The sequence below is a fragment of the Mercenaria mercenaria genome, chromosome 3 (assembly GCF_021730395.1).
Source record: "Mercenaria mercenaria strain notata chromosome 3, MADL_Memer_1, whole genome shotgun sequence".
NCBI classification, from domain to species: Eukaryota; Metazoa; Mollusca; class Bivalvia; order Venerida; family Veneridae; genus Mercenaria; species Mercenaria mercenaria.
The window spans coordinates 12,278,976-12,300,992 of record NC_069363.1 but is presented as its reverse complement, the minus strand read 5'-3'; the positions used below and the strand labels follow the sequence as shown (position 1 = coordinate 12,300,992).

General features: G+C 36.3%; 1 protein-coding gene across 1 annotated transcript in view; it reads left to right on the top strand.

The window, feature by feature from the left end:
• Nucleotides 1-22,017, top strand: part of LOC123525429 (tyrosine-protein kinase receptor Tie-2-like) — a 33,389-nt gene continuing 11,372 nt past the window's right edge. The window contains exons 1-8 of the mRNA XM_045304469.2: nt 1-381; nt 15,606-15,734; nt 17,434-17,571; nt 17,892-18,029; nt 18,552-18,689; nt 20,328-20,462; nt 20,887-21,021; nt 21,267-21,416. Coding sequence (XP_045160404.1) covers nt 285-381; nt 15,606-15,734; nt 17,434-17,571; nt 17,892-18,029; nt 18,552-18,689; nt 20,328-20,462; nt 20,887-21,021; nt 21,267-21,416 — 1,060 coding nt within the window. The 5' untranslated portion in view covers nt 1-284. The remainder of the gene's footprint in view (nt 382-15,605; nt 15,735-17,433; nt 17,572-17,891; nt 18,030-18,551; nt 18,690-20,327; nt 20,463-20,886; nt 21,022-21,266; nt 21,417-22,017) is intronic.

Sequence of the window (22,017 nt, the reverse complement as noted above, 5' to 3'; positions counted from 1 at the left end):
TGGCAACTGAGATTTGGAATAACAAGGAGGAAACTCTTAATTGGTTCAAAGTACTCGAGCTTGACTTAGGTCGCCAGATGTCAATTTGACAGTGTTTCTATATATTTTTGTCTTTAAATTTGTTGTGACTGCAGATTTTCTGAAAATATTTTTCATTTTGAAATACAACACATAAGTGAAATAGTGGATACTTTTATTACAATTTTACCGTGTCTTTTATTATTAAATTGATGTGACTGCCTGTTCTCAGATTTTCATATTTCAATAATACGCACGTGAAAATCATGGATAGAACATACATTTTGAATGTTTTGGTATTCATTGTGTGGTTATTATTGAAGGATTTTAATTCGGTTCATTCCAAGCAAGTAGAATTGTCACGTAAGTATTTATAAATGAAATAGATATAATCTAAACACGAAATATTACTAAAAACGTTTTCCCTCTAATTGTTAATGCATGTCCTTAATTTTAATGTCGTAAGAATAAATCTGTTTTATATCAACGCTCTTTTTCAGTCTTTTCTTATTTATATTTTAATAAATAATAATTTCATTTTATTAAATGATCTGTACAAGAGAATCAAGTTCTTTTCTTTGTGGGCTGGATAATGAAAAACTGCAAACTTACTCCCTTTTTTCCATTCAGAGTAAACTTCAAGCTAATTTGTGATTTTCCATGAAATGCTTTTGTTATGTTTCTTTTCAGAATGGTTTTGTCTTTTATATAAATATGTCACCTTTCATCGTTATAAATGGCATAACATCTTTTCTACTCAGTATTTTATCCAAATTTGAGAGGGTATTTATATTAGGGAGACGATATATATAAAATTCTCATAACTACGGAATTCCGTACATGACCGGACAAACACCCTGAAATAAAGTTCACAAAACTTAATGAATGTATATCAAATCTTTTTGTTTTTTCCAATTTTTATTTCATTTCAGTACATTGATATTTATACATACACAACATGTTCATTATAATATATGGATAATGTATATCAAATCTTGAAGATATTCCGATTGTGAATAATTTGTTTTAGTGAAAATACTGGGAAACACCATGATAGACGTTTTAGTCCAGTTTAACAAATTTATAAAGTTATTCAAATTTTAGACAGATGGTCGGATGTTAATCAGAGAAAATGATAGCTGCGGTAAGATCCGAACCCGCGACCTCAGAAATCCAGCCCGATGATAATTTTTTTCACCGCTAGCTTTAAGCTTTTTCTTTGCGCTAATTTTTTAAGAATAAAAAATAAAGATTTCTAGACAGTTCTAGAATTTTGGGGGTTAATCTTTCAACGCACGTAGCACCGTTTATTTTCAAACAGATTTCCAAATTCTATGATTTATTAACGGCCGGGAGGGCTGGGAAAAGACAACCGGGGTCAGATGTGTTCATAAACAATGATAACAGCGATTGCTATCTTTAAATCTAAAATTACAACTCATCGCAGTGTAATTCTAGCTGATATACAGTTTGCTGAAAAGAACATTTCTCATATATGATATATACAACAACATTCGGCATGTCCGATTACTAGTAGTCCAGTATGTTGAACAAAAGTTACCAGTCAATAGGTTGCAAGTTAGATCAAAAAGCGAAACAATGGTCTCCATGACGAATTTACAGAAAGTTGTTCATCCTCCACCTATGAGTCATGTGGGAAAGTTGTAAAAAGTATGTTAGTTCTGGTACAGAGTCAGGTTAACCGGTCGTTGTTATATATCGAAAATAGCCAGGCCAAGTCCGGAGAGGCCATAGTTTTGAATGGCTGCAGTAAGTAAATACATCACTGGCCAGTGTGTCATTTTGACCATATTTCACTACATTTGTTTGGTCAATAATGAAGCTACATATCATAGAAACAGACAGTCCAGGACCCAAAAATAAATCCAGCGCCCATTTACTATATATTACACGTGTGTGGTTGTAGCCTCTAAATGGCTGTTTAGTCGTGGCATTCGCATAGCCACGATCGTTTACGACTAACACAATTGTCAAATTTTGTCACTTATTTCTCAGAAATGAACGATGACATGTAAATGATCAACCCGGGAACTGAAAGATATATTCAATGGGTTTTGTTGGCATGCTGGTATTTGGCCATATCTTTTTTTTTGGGCTGAAAAAAAAATGACAGAGCGTGAAACAAAGGTCACCGTGAAATGGACACTGCCGACATGTTTACCTTCAATTAATCAATATATAGTAAATGGGTGCTGGATTTATTTTTGGGTCCTGGTCTATTGATGTTTTTGTTTTTGTTTTTTTTTTTTAGCTCACCTGAGCACGAAGTGCTCAAAGGTGAGCTTTAGTGATCACCCTGTGTCCGGCGTCCGTCGTCGTCCGTCGTCCGTCCGTCCGTCCGTCCGTCCGTCGTCAACAATTTGACTGTTAACACTCTAGAGGTCACATTTTTGGCCCAATCTTAATGAAACTTGGTCAGAATGTTACCCTCCATAAAATCTTGGACGAGTTCGATATTGGGTCATCTGGGTTCAAAAACTAGGTCACCAGGTCAAATCAAAGGAAAAGCTTGTTAACACTCTAGAGGTCACAATTTTGACCCAATCTTAATGAAACTTGGTCAGAATGTTACCCTCCATAAAGTCTTGGACGAGTTCGATATTGGGTCATCTGGGTTAAAAACTAGGTCACCAGGTCAAATCAAAGGAAAAGCTTGTTAACACTCTAGAGGTCACATTTTTGGCCCAATCTTAATGAAACTTGGTCAGAATGTTACCCTCCATAAAATCTTGGATGAGTTCAATATTGGGTCATCTGGGGTCAAAAACTAGGTCACTGGGTCAAATCAAAGGAAAAGCTTGTTAACACTCTAGAGGTCACAATTTGGCCCAATCTTAATGAAACATAGTCAGAATGTTATCCTTAAAAAAGTCTTGGACGAGTTTGATATTGGGTCATCTGGGTCAAAAACTAGGTCACCAGGTCAAATCAAAGAAAAGCTTGTTAACACTGTAGAGGCCGCATTTATGACTATATCTTCATGAAACTTGGTCAGAATGTTAATATGATGATCTTAAGGTCCAGTTTGAATCTGGGTCTGTAGGGTTAAAAACTAGGTCACCTGGTCAAATCAAAGGAAAAGCTAGTTAACACTGTAGAGGCCACATTTATGACCATATCTAATGAAACTTGGTCAGAATGTTTATCTTGATGCTCTTTAGGTCAAGTTTAAACCTGGGTCAGCTTCGGTCAAAAACTAGGTCACTAGGTTAAATCAAAGGAAAAGCTTGTTAACAGTGTAGAGGCCACATTTATGACTATATCTTCATGAAACTTAGTCAGAATATTAAACTTGATGATCTTTAGGTCAAGTTCGAATCTGGGTCATGTTGGGTCAAGAATTAGGTCATGGGGGCAAATCAAAGGAAAAGCTTGTTAACACTCTAGAGGCCACATTTATGACTGTATCTTCATGAAACTTAGAATGTTAAACTTGATGATCTTTAGGTCAAGTTCGAATCTGGGTCATGTTGGGTCAAAAACTAGGTCACGGGGTCAAATCAAAAGAAAAGCTAGTTAATACTGTAGAGGCCACATTTATGAACATATCTTGATGAAACTTGGTCAGAATGTTAATCTTGATGATCTTTAGGTCAATAGGTCAGGTGAGCGATACAGGGCCTTCATGGCCCTCTTGTTTTTTTTTTGGGGGGGGGGGGGGTAATCATATAAAGCGTAATTATTGATTTCGGCCTATGATTTTGACCCGGTTTATTTTTTCATTTGTCTATCATCTTAGACTTCACTTTTGGGAGTCAAGTAAGTCTGCTTAACTGAAATCTCAGCTTATCATAACAATTAAATCTCTGCTTTATTTAAAGTCGACTCATTAGCGGTTTTGGCTAAAAACATAATATTTATACCATACAAGGTTGACCCCAAAAGAGTTCACTGGTAGCACAATGACTTATCTTCAGAACGGACAGATGCAGTTTAATTCTAACACCATGTTCATGTTATTACTATATAGAGTAGCAGCACATTAACAACTGTCCATATTGTGTTTGCATCGTTAATAAAAAATAAACCAGAGTTTACTAAGCATTATTAGTGTGGGTAATGTGATTACAGAAAAATAACTACAGTTTGATTCTTTTCATCAGTATTCTTTGGCTAATGTAGCCAGAATGGACGTTAATAAACTTAATGATACTGTTTGCCCTGTTATAACTTGTTTAGTACATACTTTTCTAGGAGAATAAGATATGAATATGTGTGCTGTATATGTTGAGTTTTCGCATGTGGAATATCTGGCACCTTTTTCGCTACATAATCATTCCCACCATGATTCGAGTAAAATTATACTTTACGCTAGATCTGGTCAGTTTGCCATAAATGAAACAAAAGAAATTCTGTTATTCATTTCTCTCAAAAGTACTGTTTTGCGCTTACGTTTTTTTCGGGGACAACGATTTATGTGGCTTTTTACATTTGATGGGTTGCCTTATTTGTCATTCCCTGGACTTTCATATGCATAAATCTGGAAGCAAACTTCACACACCTTTCTGTAAAAAGGAATTGTAGATAAGAACATAAAGGCTTTAGTAAACAGATGTAATTATTATCACCAATTCGCTGACAATAACTCGTAAAACTAATCACATAAACCAGTTTGTTTCCCTTCTCTCAGATCGTGAAGGTAAAAACAGAAAACATGTAATCCAAATAAATAAAAGATAAAAGCCGTTGTATTTGTATTAAACTATGGTTGTGTAATGTACACCCTCGGCAATCTGTATAACGTCATTGTGCAACTGCTGCTGATGCATAGTTTAAAAAGATCAGGTTTTCTCAGGCTTGTAAATGCCCCATTGTTATAGGAAAATATTTACGTCTTATATTAAACAAAAACTCGGTTTTCATAAAATCATAATTCTTTGAAAATAATGGACATGTGCCAAAAATATGTCAGTAATATAATTTGTCATAGAAAAAACTAGGATTATTTCCCATGCTGTAATCGTTGTTTATATATTGTTAAACAGGATTTTGACTTTTAGTACCTGTGTATATAATAATTTCATGATAATCGACTGTGAGCAAAACTTATGTAAATCATACAAGTCTTTTACTATCTATTGATTATTTGACATCTTAAATACGTATATAAATCAAACAAGTATTTCGAAACTTTATCGACTGTCAGACTTTATGCAAATAAATCAAAACATATATAATCAAACAAGTCTTCTTGACCTTTTGAATCTATTGATTATTTATTTGACAGTGTGTCTTTCGAAACTTTATCGACTATCTGACTGTGTGCAATGGGTGTCTTTCGAAACTTTATCGACTATCTGACTGTGTGCAATGTACGTATATAAATCAAACGAGTCTTCCGAAATTTTACTGATTGATTGACTTTATACAATTATAGGATTACAAATCAAACAAATCTTTCGAAACACTATCGCTTATCTTTTTTTAAAAAAATCACCATACAACTAAAAGCTATTTCTTAAGATCCATGTAAAATTTTAGCACACTTAAATTAATGCTCTGCAGATCACCGTCTGTATATAGCGTCACATAATTTCTGAACAGTTACACGAAGTGGGACGTTTCTGCCATCTGGAAGATATTCTCGAAGTTGTTATTCTTTAATAATTATGTACTCAATAAAACGAATGAAAGAATTACGACATCGACTTTTGGTGGTTTTGAAAACGTAAAGTCATTTTTAACGCGACGTATAAGCCACGTGACCAGTAATGCAAAATTCTTACTACTACTGTCTTTTTTATAAGAAAAATAAACATATATATATATATGTACAAAAGCACGCGAAACGTGCTCATCTGCTTACGGAGTATATTGTAAAAATTGTCATCTGTTCAAGGCTAACAAAATCGATGAAGACAGATGATAATGGAACCATTAGGAAAAAGAAAAATATTTTTTCAAATTCTACTGATACTAGAGTTAAAATTTCGAAAACAAATCCCCGTCGAACTGTTGAAACTCTCAAAGATGCTATTGTTTCATCAAAAAGTTATTTGTCTTAAGGAACAATTATGATTTTTTTGATAAACACTTTATTTCACCCACTCCCATGACGTAAGTATTTTAATGGCAATTGACACAATCAAAGTAGTTCTCGTTTTCAAATCTTCATTACACTTGGACTAAGAACACTGCGTATTTTATCTTCCTTATCACGTATGTTATCTCTTAAAGAACTAAGTTCAAACCACTAACTTGGAAGTGGTATTACAACATTTCAATGCACACCCTACTTCAAACTGCACGTCGACAACTGTTCAAAGACAAATGCGTATAGCTGCATGTTTAAATGAAATCTAACATTATATAGCAATACGTTTTGTCTCGTTTTGAAGACATATTTGGAGAAAATTCACCTTGCTTAGTTCTCCGTTAGCAGACACAAATGAATGAATATCTTCACATAAACATACTTATCTTAACTGATTTGTGGTCGAAGAAAAATATATCTTGTTTCAAAGATATCGACAGACCATTAGAATAACAAAAGATAATGTAGATACAAATACCTCTGTTCGGAGAAAAGTATCTCTGTTGGTAGAAAAATATACCTCTGACTGAAGAATTGCATGTAAGTATGGAAGCGTGCGGGTGCCAGCAAAGATTTGTAGTTAGTCCTATTTACGACTTACTAACGTATGACTTGCTAACTCCTGCCTACGACTTATTAACTGCTGTGTATGACATAGTAACTCATACATAGGACATAGTATGAGTTAATAAGTTATAAGTACGTGTTAGTAAGCCAAAGGTAGGAGTTCGTAAGTCGTACGTATGAGGTAGTAAGCCATACGTTGACAGAAATTCGTGCGTAGGACTTAATACGAATCTAAGGCCGCTGAACCATATCGAAGACACATAATCTTTTCGGGTTTTAATAGAACTCTGTTAAAATGTTGTTAAAATACATAGACATTCATCGGTCCTTTTTGGAGTAGTACACACCTCTGATCAGAGATACATGACAAATTATACTTCTTTTCGACTTTTTTCCACAAGTACGCAGATCTATAAGATATCCAGATGTTGTTTCGCCGCTGGTAAGAGCGATGGTGCGATAATGGAATGCGAAAACGCGAAAACGTTCATCAATATCGCGCTTTCGCATTATACTTTCGCGTCTTCAGTTCGTATTGCCGCAATATCGCCCTTCGACCTAAGCGTGAAATAACGATATTACGATGCAGAAGTATGAAATTAACATCGCACTATTACGGTGTTCCGTTAGAGCCAGCGCTTGCTCCCTGTGAACGCGAAGCGCGAAGGTACGGCGGTACGATGGCGAAGCGCAACAGTACGTTGATGAAGCGCGACAGTACGATGGTGACACTACGATGGTGAAGCACGACAGTGCGATGGCGAAGCGCGACAGTGCGATGGTGAAGAGCGACAGTACGATGGCGAAGCGCGACAGTACGATGGTGACACTACGATGGTGAAATGCGGCAATGGGATGGCGAAGCGCGACAGTACGATGGTGACACTACGATGGTGAAGCGCGACAGTGCGATGGCGAAGCGCGACACTACGATGGTAAATCGCGACAGTACGATGGCGAAGCGCGACAGTACGACGGACTGTCACCATCATACTGTCGCGCTTCGCCATCGTACTGTCGCGTTTTGCCATCGCACTGTCGTGTTGTCACCATCGTACTGTCGCGCTTCGCCATCGCACCGTCGTACCTTCGCGCTTCGCGTTCACATGGAGCAGGCGCTGGCCCTAACGGAACACCGTAGACTATATAGTACTTTCGCACTATCGCCCTTAGGTCGAGGGGCGATATTGCAACAATAGGGCGCGAAAACGCGAAGACACTTTCGCAGCGCGTTTTCGCACTATCGTTCATTCGACTTAAAGGCGTACGCTGTATATGAGATGGACAAAATTGTTCTTAATAACAGAATTTCTTCAAACTTTGGATATTGAAGGATAATCATGTAAGAAACAAAGATATGCAATAAAAGTCATAGGTCACCGGTATTGAAAAGGAGTTATCTGCCCTAGAAAACGGCAGTTTTGGGAGAAATGCCGTTTTCAAGGGCAGATAACTCTTTTTCAAAAAAGCTATTGTGTGATGTCGATAAGCTGTCATATGCTTAAGACTAATAAATAAATGTTCTGTTCTGTTAATATCGCACTTCAGTATTGTATTTCTCCGTTTTACGCGGTTGTGGAATTCATTTTCTGTCCTGGTCGTTTCATCACTGGCCCGTGTAGTTAGCACAATAGGTAATGAACACTGTTTTTAATCGAGAGGTCGAGCGTTCGATTCGCCATAAAGCAATCTAAATAGTGTTCCACCACATATAGTCAGGAACTTTGGTCAGTGTTTACTTCCGTTACGTGTCCGCAATAGACTTGAATAAGGCGATAGACCAAACTGATCGTTTCCTCACCATTTCGACTGACACACCAGTGACAAGCATTAATGGGCACTTTTGTGCAATGTGACCTAAAGACACTTTTTATGTAATGTGACACTAAGTACTTTATCAATTGTTATTTTATAAGCCATTTGCAAGTGCTAAATTGACGAAATGTGAGAGGTGTTAATGAAACGTTTGGGAAGTCGACGCTTGTCTGAAAGTTAAGTGTCAGCTGAGAGGGTAGAAATGAGGTCATTGAAGGTCAACGGCATGTAGCATGTTCTGTTGCCCTTTCTTAATGAATTCTTCGGTCATATGATATTTTCGTCAATGATTTGTCCCATATTTGTCGATTTCGCAATTGTTTGTCCTTAAATCATATTCTGGTAATGTGACGCCCTCTATTAAGCAATTTAGAGATGTGATCAAATGAAACGAAATGGCCCTCAACGCCGATTCGGTCATGACCCTGCCTTTTATTAATGTGTTGCTCCAATGTTATTAACTGAGTTTAGGGGCAAGTCTTAAACACAACGTTGCCATTGGTCACTTTAATGACTGAGCTAAGAATCAACCAGCCAGTTTCCAGTCAATTTACCACTGCTCTCCATACTCACCTTTATACAGGCAGACCCAGGTTTTCTCGTGAACTGAAACTTTAATGCATTTCAACGATTATAAAACTTCTGTTAACGTTTGGCTGAAGTTTATTGAAAAAAAGCTAAATTTGAAAAATACACAGTCATAACCCAGAGAGAAGTAGGTTGAGAGAGGAACCGCCCTCACTAATACGTATATGTTTACTAAATTGAGATCCTATGAAAATGGCGGCCACAATAAAAAGACGTACACGAGGCGGTGACATTTTGTGCTGAGATCACCTTCAAAATGCCCGTTTTATAAAGTAAGTTGCAGCCAAGCATTAACATGATAACATCTTGCATGAGCATAGCCTAGTTAATGGCACTAGTTAATGGCACTAAATATGTAAATATGGACTATATTCCCGTGGGCGGACCTACTTCCGGCGAATTAGTATCTCCAGCAAATTACAATCTTGAAACCTGGATTACAATTATGCATGCATATTTTTTCACATATTTTCTCGTCTAAGTTCAAATGGCACATTTATATCCTGAATTGAAGACTACCAATTAGACCAGTTTGATTACTTGTTTCCGTGTTTTCATATCTTTCAACATTCTGCCGCAAACCTGCATCTAAATTTAACAAGTTCAGTGAGAGGTGAACCTTTTTTATTCCTATCTAGCTATCTATGTGTTGTCTATATGAACAATTAATTTATCAATTTTAACAGTATATGCCAGAATATTACATATTAATATGTTTTCATGTCAAAGAAATGATAATATTGAATACAAATGCATTATAGTTTCTTAATAGGAACTGCTATTTTCATATCTGTCTGATAAAAAGGCGTCGGCTTATAATGAAAAACTACATCTTAATTAATGACTTTGCAAAATTGCAAAAATCGGTTTAATATCAAAAACTAAGGCAATGCGATCACTCAAACTTCATTTTGAATAATGAAGAGTCCCAAAGATCGAATTTAGTAGTCTACACCCTATAAACAAAACGTAGTCACATTCAAGATGATAGACTACCACTCCCCAATGGCTCTTGTTCTAACTTAGAAGACTCTGCGTCCATTCAAATTAGAAATTGCCTGCCTCAAATTTGAAATGCTGTACCTCAGACAAACTGGACAGCAATGATATTGAAAAGGTTCGTATTTAATTTGTATTTAGCAAGATTTTCTGCTTTCATTTTAATCTAAAATTTTAAGAGTTTGTAAAAAGAATATTTTGGAAAGATTAATTTTTGACTGATAAAGATCATCAAAAAATCATTTCGAAGAGCCTAAAAAGGAAACATAATCTAACCAGTCCAAGATTATGAAATTGAGGTTGAAAGCCAGTCTACTTTTGGTCAATTTTGACTGGGATTACCGTCATGACATAAGCTTTCTAAAACTTGGGAATTTCCATTAGCTGCAACACGCATCATGACTGTGGCAACGTTAAATGTCGCAACGCCGCTAAATGTCGCAACCACCGTTAAATGTCGCAAGGTTGACGTTAAACGTCGCAACCAACGTTAAATGTCGCAAAATTGTCTGCCGCTAAATGTCGCACCTTTAACGTTAAATGTCGCAAAAATTTGCCCATCTTTATATGTCGCAACACCAACGCTAAATGTCGCACAGCATAATAAGGTAAGTTAAACAGTCTTCACAATTTAGAGATAAGACTGGGTAATGCATGCTTGATTTGGGAAGGGCTGAATTGACCTTTCACTCTAATCTGCACGTTTGCTTTTCAGTCGTTCCGCACCATACATACGTTATATATTTCATACCTAAAGGTTTAAGCACTAACGTGGTACTCGCCACAGTACTAGTTTATTTCAGGTCTAAACTATGTAATTCTATGGAGTCCTGTTTAGCTCATGAGACAATCAGCTCGCGTTCCGTATTGTCGCGCGTTGTATGGCATGTCTTTAGTCAACCTGAATTTCGTTACACAACAGGCAGGGGGCCAGAAATTGTTGATGGAGGATGGGAGTGGGGGGAGGGAGGGGGGGGGGGGCACCAGTTTTAAACAAAAGCGTCACCGGCGACGTGCGGTAGGTATGGGGTTCCTCTGTCCGTATTTGTGGGAAAGTTTTTATATACAGGTATGAAATGTTTGCCCGTGGTGCATTTTTGTCTATTTTTTAGGTACGTACTAGAGGGGCACTCCCCTTATTTTAGGTGGTTAGGGTCTTTTCCCATTGACAATTTTGAAAAACAAGTATGGAATGCTGGACTTTAATTGCATTTTTTGTTCAAAATTTCGATGTATGGGAGGGGTTATCCCTGTCATTTTCGAGGGTTCGGGGTCTCTCCCAGGGAAAGTTTGAAAAATATGTATAAAATGGTTGCCTCTGGTGCATTTTTTTTCTTCTTAATTTTAAGGTACTGGAGGGGTACTCACCTCCCCCCCCCCCACCCACCCCCACCTCCACACACCCCATTTTAAGGGGTCAACGGTTCTTCCCCTTGGTGAACTTTGAAATATAAGTATAAACGCCTCAGGGGCGTTTTGGGTCTACATTTTTAGAAAATATTATTTCAAAAATAGTTGGGTGCAACTTTGATGAATATAAGTCAATAGTAAGCCAACAAGGGTGGGGTTTGGGTAGGGGGGTCGGCTCAGGCAACAATCCAGGCCTGTTACACAACAGGATGTTCAACTACAAGACACGAAGTCTGTGTTAAAATTGTTTGGTTTAGTCTCATTCCCCTCATTATCTTACTTTTCCGCCTACCCACACATACAACCCCCCCACCCCCCCCCCCCCCCCCCCCCCCCTCAAAAATGTAAATATTTGTATTTTCTATTAATTATCTTGGTGATGTGTGTCACACCCAACTTTTTATTCTTAGGCGCCTTATCAAGCCATCCGCAGCGGGTTGCGAGAACAGCCGCCGCAGAGACAGACCTATGATTTACATTGAAATATAGAAGGATTAAATTTTGTTTCGACCATTCTTATTTTCATTTTATATATCTAATTTTATCACTGTTCCCACCATAAAATTCATTTTCTTATCTTTCCACTGGTGTATTTTTATTAATGTAACACTATTTCTTCTTGCTTCCAATTTCATTTGAAATCAGCCATAGTACTAGTATATGAAATGCAAGCAAAAACACGTTTTTCGCTAAACTTTAAAGGACATTTAATACTGTTTCTCCTCTGAAACAAATTTTATCACTGTTATGACGTGAAATTATAACAAACAAAAAAAAATGATGATACAAAAATATTTAAAGTAATTCAATGGCATCTTGCTTCCATTTGCATTTAAAAACGGCTAAAACTGCATTTTAGCCATTCTGTCCATAATGTTGTGTCTTCGATTTCTGTGTCGTTATTCACCCCGTTCCCCACCCATACCCAACCCCCACAAACAAACAACACTATATTTGTATTACATGAACCTGTTAATTTTTCTTCCCTCAAAAAAGTAAATATACACAAAGAATTGATAATCATAGTGTCAAATTGGAAGTGCGACATTTAGCGTTGGTGTTGCGACATATAACGGTGGGCAAATTTTTGCGAGATTTAACGTTAAAGGTACGACATTTAGCGGCAGACGATTTTGCGACATTTAGCGGTGGTTGCGACATTTAACGTCAACCTTGCGACATTTAACGGTGGTTGCGACATTTAGCGGCGTTGCGACATTTAACGTTGCCACAATGACCCTTTTTTTCTTTCACTTATATTTTATCTATTTTCTTGAAAACATTGTCAGTGCTGAATAAATATCAAAATACCAAAAAATGTGGAGGTCATGTTTGATGCAAGAAAAATATTTTGACACTAAATTCAGTTTAAAGATGAGACCTCGAAGTTTCAGTTGCAATTATCCCATGATGAAAGTGCTACCTTAATGTCAACCAAAGACCTATCATGTGATTTTAGAAAAAAATGAGATGGAATTAATGAAAAATGCTCCACAGAGCTAACAAAACAGAACTATTTGATTTCATTTATTTTCGTCTATTTCCCTACTTATTATCTGTAAACTTATATGACCAAAGATTCGATGTTGAAACAAGTCGAAAAAAAAAAACATTATTCTGTCCGACCTTTGCAACAGTTATGTAACTTTATGTATATATGTGTAGGTGTTTGGAGGCCGTGGGTTGGGTGGGTGAGTGGGATGAGGGGGTGCTTTCCTCCATGTTGTCTCTTTGGGTTAAAAATGTGTGATGACTCAGCTGCTAGCACTAGAAGATACTTTAGTTGGCATCATCCGGTTTGTTCTACTTTAGGCTTATGACCTAGAATTTGATCTTGGCACTTGAGAGACAAACAACGCGTTAATTTGTGCACGTCAGCAAGAGGGGAAGAGCATATTGTGCAAAGACTTATTAAAATTCCAACGTGTACGATTACTAAATGAACGCAGTAACCCAGGAGAAAGATATGTAAAGGGACGGGGTTGCGAATCGGTCACTATGTTGGCAATATGTGCACAAATACATGTATGCTTCTATAATTTCACTGTATTTAAACAAGTATCTATAAAGATAAAACAGACCTGAATTCTCATAAGACCAAAAGTGAGATCACCCTAAATCTCATGACAAAGAAATGAAACCTCGTCGTTTTATTAAGGTTATCGGTTATTTCCGGGTGATTACGTATGGCGTTTTCACATTCTTCGGATGAGAATGTACCTGATGTGAGCTTATGCCTTTCTGTTCCGGAGAATGCCGAAATCGCATACGTGATGGAACGGGAATTTTTGATTGTCATTGCGGACCCATGGCTTAAGCGACGGGGCGTTCGTGTTTCTCCATACTTATACGTAATTTTACGAGAAAACGTCCAGTTTCGATTCTGTTATTTATCAACTCTTTGATCTATTGCACAAGAAAAAGTCTTCAATTACATATCTGGTCGAATATTTACTTCTTACTTAGGTAACAAATCAAATGCCAGAAAAATACTGGTTATCCTATATTGTTAGTGCGAATTACAAAAATCTGAACAAATGGGCCTAAGGGGTCGACTATAGGATTGTCAATGGAAGATGGAGGGGTGTTGTGGAATGGGTAAAATGTAAATGTGGTCCAACTTCCCAAGTGAATAAAAACTGAGTCTGAATGGAGACTAGTCAAAAACATCCAGCATCTGATTTACTGGTTCTGGGCACGTTAATCAAACTGACCTTTATGAGGAGTCATATTTGAGATCCCAAAAAGTTTATTTGGGTATCAAACTCACAAGATGGACGTTCAAGGTGAGAAATGAAACAACAGAAAAATAATTCATCGTGCACAATACCTGTTTAGAATTGAGAAACACCAGAAAACCTTTCCGAAAACATTGCTATCTTTATGCAGAAGTTTCTGTCGTCATAGATAACAGAGGTAGAGCATTTCTTCTGATTGCGAAAGTCTATCATGATATCGCTCCATCATTTTGTTCTTTGCGTGTAGGTTTCCCAGCGAAATAAGGTTACATGGATGGTATTGTTTTGCGAAACATACAGATAAGCTAATTATGTGTCTAGAACACTGTTGATAATCAACAATCTTTCACCTACACTTTGGGAGAAAAATTCCAATTTACTTGTCTGGGGGAAAACTGGGCGTTATAATAACACACGCACCTGTTAGGTAGAGTCGTCTGCGCCTGTCACTGCGAAAAATTTCTTTCTTCATCTTCGTTTTTTTTTATTATTATTTTCTACAAACAGCGGAGTTGATTAAAATCTTAATTTTCTTTTTACTGTTTTGATTGAATGTCTGCTTCAAAGAAAATTGTAATTTATTATTTCTTTAAAGTTCCTTAATGTAAAAAGGTAATAAATTTAGGGACTGGTCTTAACGTTAACATTTATTTATTTATAACAGTATTGCCATTTAATACTGGCAAAAGAGTAAAATAATTACATAAACTACGTAACCATAACATTATTTTTTTTCTGTGAACAATGTCATTGTCTACTGTACGGTTTTTATTCAGAAATGTACATTTGTAATTATAATTGTGTCTGTACTGTTGCAGTGCGTCATTAGATCAGCTCCTGAATTATGATTTTTTTTAAATATTTTTTATTTCAAATGAAGTGGGTATAGCCAGTCTCTATAACAATTACGTCTACCATCGTTCACTGAGAAAATTTCTACACTTAACCTTTTTCTTGATGAAATCATATTAAAATATTAATATAAAAACGCCATTCTTCTGGCTAGTTGATGCGTCATTAAGGCAGGTACTTGAGAACGAACACAATGGTCCAGTGGTAACACTCTCTGACTACGAAGCCAGGTGTCGCGAGTTCGAGCCCCTGCTCCTCCACTTAAAATTACTTACAATGGGTAGGAGTCCCGTATATTGATGATTTGCACCGGGCATGCAAAAGAACTGTAGAGTCTTCTGTATCTTGCACTTTTCTCCAAGTAAAATTACTTAAAGTATGCTTTAGAGGTCTCCGGTGGCGACTTTAAATAAGCTTACAAACAAACAAACAGCAGGTACTAGTTGTCGTTGAAGCAGCCATTTTCATACATATGATATACTGAAATCTGTTTATGTCGAGGGTAGTATACTTGCTCTCTTCTGTGACTAGAAATATTTTGTTTATCTTCATTATTTTAACAGCTGATTGTACAGACGAGGATGAAAACTGCACTACTCTATGTAGTCCACACTGTCGTGCAGAATGTGACGTCGACGGCACGTGTTTTGGCGGATGTATTAGCGGATGGACTGGTACCAAATGTGACGAACGTAAGTGTTCAGACTTTGCAATGGTTACACGAAATTGTGTAGCTGTCTGAGGATGTTGTTGATAAAGGAGAGATGCTTCCAGATTAGCAATAAAATATCATTTTTACATGTTTTACATATAACATTATATCAATTATCACAAATCGATCTCATTTAGAAAGAGACAGCTGAATTCGTTTAAATCTTAAATCAACATTGTACTCCTAGACTTACCGGAGATTCTTTTACACATTTCAAAGACTTCACGAGTGTGGAATATGAAATAACTACCGCGCGTAACTCACTTAGTTTTTATTATTGTATCATTGTAAACAATATGAATGTCTTTCAGTCTGAAATTAAAAATAAAAACATAAATCTGGAGGCATATCAATTTTAATTCTTCCTACATCATGTATCGTATTGGGACTTGATATATACAGTTTAATGCTGCGCGAATGCCGAAGGTTTACCTATAAGCATAACTCCGGACTGTGTAGACCTATATCCAAAGACCACCCACTAGGTGGGTTGCTAGGTGGCTCCAACGTCTCCAGGCTGGCATCGAACTGACAGCTGCAAGGGGATAGTGATTTGGTATCAGATATCAATGACCGAAATCAATCGGCCACGGCTATCGCAAGACGGGCACCGTTCAGTTTCTCCACGACTCCAGCAATAATAATTATTATGTTTATTAATGTCTTCAGGAATGTTGAACTATTTACATTCCAGTATATCGGGTGTAACCTTAACAATTAGTAAGAGCGCTGGAACACATAAGCTGACCATTTGTTCAGAAAATTTCGTAACTTGGAAAGCGTAAGGTGTTAGTAAATATTGTCAGTAGTAAGATTATAACCTAATTATCAGTGTGGCGTCACTTTGTCTCTAAGCGTTGTGTGAGGTTTGGACTTAATTGATTGTATTTTTTCCATCATTACATCAGTTAGGCCCACATAAGTTTTAGTTTTCATCACATTCTAGCCTCTTGTGCATAACAGTACCATACTCGTAAATTGAAAAACAATTTATAGTGTCTACAATACAGATTAGTTAAAAATATCGGCAGACAAGAAGGGTATAAATCATTAAACATCGTTCGGACAGCTAAGATCACAATGTTAGTAATTTTCAGTTGGATGAGCAGGGGATCGAACTCACGATTCCTGTCTGACTACGAGGCAAGGGATCGCGAGTTTGATCACCTGCTCTACCACTTAAAACTTATTAATATAGGTATGAGAGTCCCGTGCATGGCTGCTTCACACCTGGCATGTTGCATAACCAGGGAAGCTTCTGGAATTGGAGCGTCCTCTGTATCTTGCACTATTTTCCAACAGTCTGTGCTGCAAGAGTCGCCCATACAGGATTCCGTTGGCGACTATAAATCAGTCTAAATACAAATAAAAAGGCAGATCAGAACATGTAGAACATTAGAAAAGTACACGATTGCCGGCAATTCTATATCTATAGCTTAAAGAATCTGTTTGTGCAGGCCGTTCAATCTGACTTAAGTACTTGATCTTCTAAACGAAGATCTGAGAACGACCCATTCACATTCGTCTTCTGTATATTTTGGATTTCCAGTATTGCTATTTTTATTTTATCCAATCAGACGACATGTTCGAATGTCAAAGAGTAAGAAAAATGTGCAGTTTAGTATTTATTTATTTATTTATTTATTTATTTGTTTGTTTGTTTATTTATTTATTTTCAGCTTGCCCGGACTACCAATACGGCATGAACTGTCAGAAGAGTTGTGGACATTGTGAGAATGACGAGGTGTGTGATCCAGTAACAGGCGAGTGCCCGGGTAACTGTGTGCCCGGGTTTATCGGTCCATCATGTGACCAAGGTATTTATCAACATTTTGAAATATTGAAAAATAGACTATATTTTGACTTTTCACGTTGAGAGAGACCACCCAAAAGAATGTTGCTAATTACTAAAGTAGTTCTTTTCTATTATTTAGAGCCATTTCTTATTTCTAAGGCTAACCGACAATATCTATATGTTTATATTAGATATGTAAAAGACACGTTTTAATGATGTTTTGAGGGTTAAACCGGATTCTTTACGTTTTGACGTTCTTTTACGCTGTCGTTCAGTCTTCAAGATTCCTCTTCTCTGGATGATTTTCATCTCTACCATGATTTGTGCTGACTTTATTTATAGCGTGTGATCCCTACTTCTATGGAAACGCGTGTGAAAGTCACTGCCACCATTGCAGAAACAACAAACCATGCAATGTTGTCACTGGGTCGTGTATCAATGGCTGCGCTCTCGGCTGGAAGGGCGATAAATGTGATACTGGTAGGTAACTCTTGCTGAACTTCAAGGAAGACAATCGATAATTTCCGTGCGATAACTTGGAACTTGAATACCTTAACACTACCTTAAAAAGTAAATAAATGAAAAAAAAAAGATATATCAATAAAGGAGTAAGTTTTATGGCGAACTAAATAAGCAAAAAAGAAATAACTATTTAAAAAAAGGAGAAAGGATGAAATTAAGGAGTAATGAAATTTCGAAAGAATAAACAATGTAAAGATGGATACACCGATCTCCTCTCTTTTACATGTAAATAAAGTGATTACCCTTATACCTCCTCGTTATTACTTGATAACTCTAAAGATATCTATAATTCAGTTCTAAAGAATTTTCGCAAAGTATATAAAAAAAGACTTATTCAATTTAGACAATTATCTTGGTTTCGACAACAAAACACCAAGCTAAATTCCTTAAAATTTCATCATGAATAAATATTTTGTGAAATGTATCAGATATATTGTTTATGGCTTAATAAATGCGTATCATTTTACCTTTCTGAAATAGTTTGCACTAACATGACATACGGTCTAGACTGCACTGGAAAATGTGGGAATTGCGCGAATAACAAGCCGTGCAATCACGTGACTGGAAAATGTACGGAAGGCTGCGCACCGGGTTGGACAAGAGAAAAATGTAATATCGGTGAGTTTAATACGTAATAAGACAATTCACATATTTTATCGGTGAGAAGTACATCGCAGAACTAGGAAGAGTTTGTATCTGTTTGTTTTAGATATCTTAATCATGGTAAATTATTGAGGCAATGGCAAAAAAATACTAGATAACTATTTTTATTTTTAGAAGAACTAAAGTAACTATTTGGACTTTCAGAAGTACTATATAGTAACTAACTGATACTTTTAGATGTACTTAGGTAACTATTTTGACTTTTAGAAGTACTATAGTAACTATTTAAACTTTAAGAAATACTATAGTATCTACTAGTATTTCAAGTAGACTTTTAGAAGTACAAAAGTAACTATTCAGACTTTTAGAATGACTAAAGTAACTATACAGACTTTTAGAAAGACTAATGTAACTATTCAGACTTTTAGAAGTACTATAGTAACTATTCAGACTTTAAGAAGTACTATAGTAACTATTCAGACTTTAAGAAGTACTATAGTAACTATTCAGACTTTTAGGAGTACTGTAGTAACTAGTTATTCAGACGTGTGGTAGTACTACGAGTATAGTAACTATTCAGGCAGTTGAAAGACTTTCAGAAGCGCCATGGTTATCATGCAAACAGTAAGAATACGATAGTAACTATAAAGACTGATAGCCTCCACATCTTATTCATGTGGCGAAGTTGTCAGTCACCGATGGAGAAGTTGTAAAGAATCCATGAATTCCTATTAGGTTACTTACAGCCGTTTATAACCGAAATATTATTTAAAGATGAGAGTTAAAACCGAAAAAAATTGTTTTATTTTTCTAATTTGTCAATGTAAGGCCAGCAGAATTCGTGCAACTAATGTTTTAGGCAAGTGTGATTACAGATTAGAAATTAGCAATATGGCTTTAATTTCAATATATTAAAATTAAATTTCAGCACTAAATATACCGTTTGCTTTGCTCCTTAAGTTTCTGTTTCCGCATGTCTGTATTAAATGTACTGAATCATTTTTTGCGCCAAAATATTGCAAAAAGATAAGAAATCCTATTAAATTTGGTATTGAAAAATTCAAAATACCCTTGGGAAAAGCAATTTACTATGGTATTGTAGAAAAAAAATTACTGTGAGAAATGCGGAACATTGATTTAGATAAAATAAAATGTTTCAAAGCACATTAAAATTATGAAAGATAAACAGGTTTTGTTTTATTTTTAGGTTAGCTTTTGATTTAAGGAGAAAACGTCATGAAACATTAAAACTCCATTAGAATAAACGCCCTATGCATTTTTTAGTCGAAAAATGTTTTAAGAAAATGTTCTTACGACATGGGTAGAGCCTTTCTCTTGAGTTAAATGGGTACATTTTTCCATAAAGACAATATATTTCAAATGTATGTATTAACGTATGAATAAGTTGTTTAGGATTCTTTTACAACATGATACATGAAAATAAAAAAAAAAATGAGATTTTAAGCCATACACGCCTCTTAGTCTTACAGTCTTCAAAACGTGTACTTAGATATTTGATTAATTTAACAGAAAAAAACATCAATGAATTTATAGTAATTTTCTGCACGTGCTCTTACGCGTAAATACGGTATCAGCTTCTTTGTTAATTATTGTTAAAATGTATGTAAATTAGACTAAAATCAAACATTTCAGCCTGTAGTCAAGGCTGGTATGGAGAGGAATGCGATTTCCACTGTGGCCACTGCAAGTCCGAGACCTGCGACCAGGTGACCGGTATCTGTAAATCAGGGTGCAAAGCCGGTTGGATGGGTCAGCTATGTCGGACACGTAAGCAATAACATTATAATGCAGTAAATATATCGCATTTATTTATGCATGTTCTTCATAAGTTGCGCTATTAATGTTAAATTTCAACTGGAAAAAGAAGATAGATTGGCATGACAATAAAGCATCTTGAACTGACCGTTGTCGCCTCCAAGTTTGACAAGGTATCGACCAGAATTGCATGCGTTTTCAAGTCAGGTCGTAAGTTCTGAGATATGCAGACGATTATTTCTAAACGTAATCAATTTCAATTAACGTACTGTAACACCAGTTATTATTCTATTATGATTATCTGTCACCATAAATACTGAATTTGAATAAACTAGTTTAAATAATCATATAATTATTTCATATAAAAAAAACACATGTACAAAATAATTTAAAATACATTTGTAGTACTTGAGACTCATTATTTTGATTTTTTCAGCGTGCGGACCCGGTAGATACGGTGACGATTGTGTAGCCGAGTGTGGTAAATGTATCAATAATATGTGTGACAGGGCTACTGGCATCTGTACCAATGGTTGTATGGCGGGTTGGAAAGGAATCACGTGTCACCGACGTAAGTTTCCTTGGCGGTACTGTACCAAGACAATGAAACAAGTACACATGTCTTAATTTCGCAGTTGTTAATGGAAGGAACACTTCCTTAGTATTCAAAAGGTGCAGATAAATTCTATGGACCATCTCGAGTTCTACGCGTGATTAAACTCTGAAAATAAGAAGTTATACGTCGTGTCATTTTGAATAAAAGCAGTTTTAAAACCCACAAAACACCTATGATATACTGTATATTACTTTTTTTAGCCTGTGAGAAGGGCCGACATGGGGCAAGCTGTGGGATGACATGCGGGAAATGCAAGGATGATGTACCGTGTAACAGCAGTACCGGAATATGCGAGAACGGCTGCAAGACTGGTTGGGAAGGGAAATATTGTACGCAAAAGAAACCTGTCGGTAAGTTACCCGTGCATTGTGTACCGATACGGTCTTTTTTCTTACGCTGTGACTGTACGCTGCGTGCAATAATTTTTAGGTTTATACATCTACGAGCTAGGGGACAGTATTGGCCATTCTTGGTCTTCAACAATGCAGTGATATGGTGTTAATGGTAACATTATTCTAGTAACGTCTTGGTGGCGTTTCTTCTTCCGTCACAAACCTTGTACATGTAATAATAACAGGAATTTTTATTCCAGGAAGTCGAAATGACAATGATTTAAACAAGCTTTTTTTTCTTTACGTTAGTCAGATTGAAACAAATATCAGTTGTTTCTGGTTTATAAGGATACGAGGTTGGATTTCATTTTTAGCCAATGACTCCTAAACCATTAACAATTAAGGAGGTAGGTTACCTTAATATTTGTATGTGCGCATGTCCAACCGGAAGCTAACGTGACGATTTACGACGACGTTTACGACAAACTAAATGTGTTTGTATATCCATTCTTCAGAGAACAAATCATGAACCTGTCTCCGATCTGATGCTTTATGGTTTAATAATGCAGCAATAATGAATAAATTGTCGCAGAAACGCTTCAAAACAATGATGCCTTAA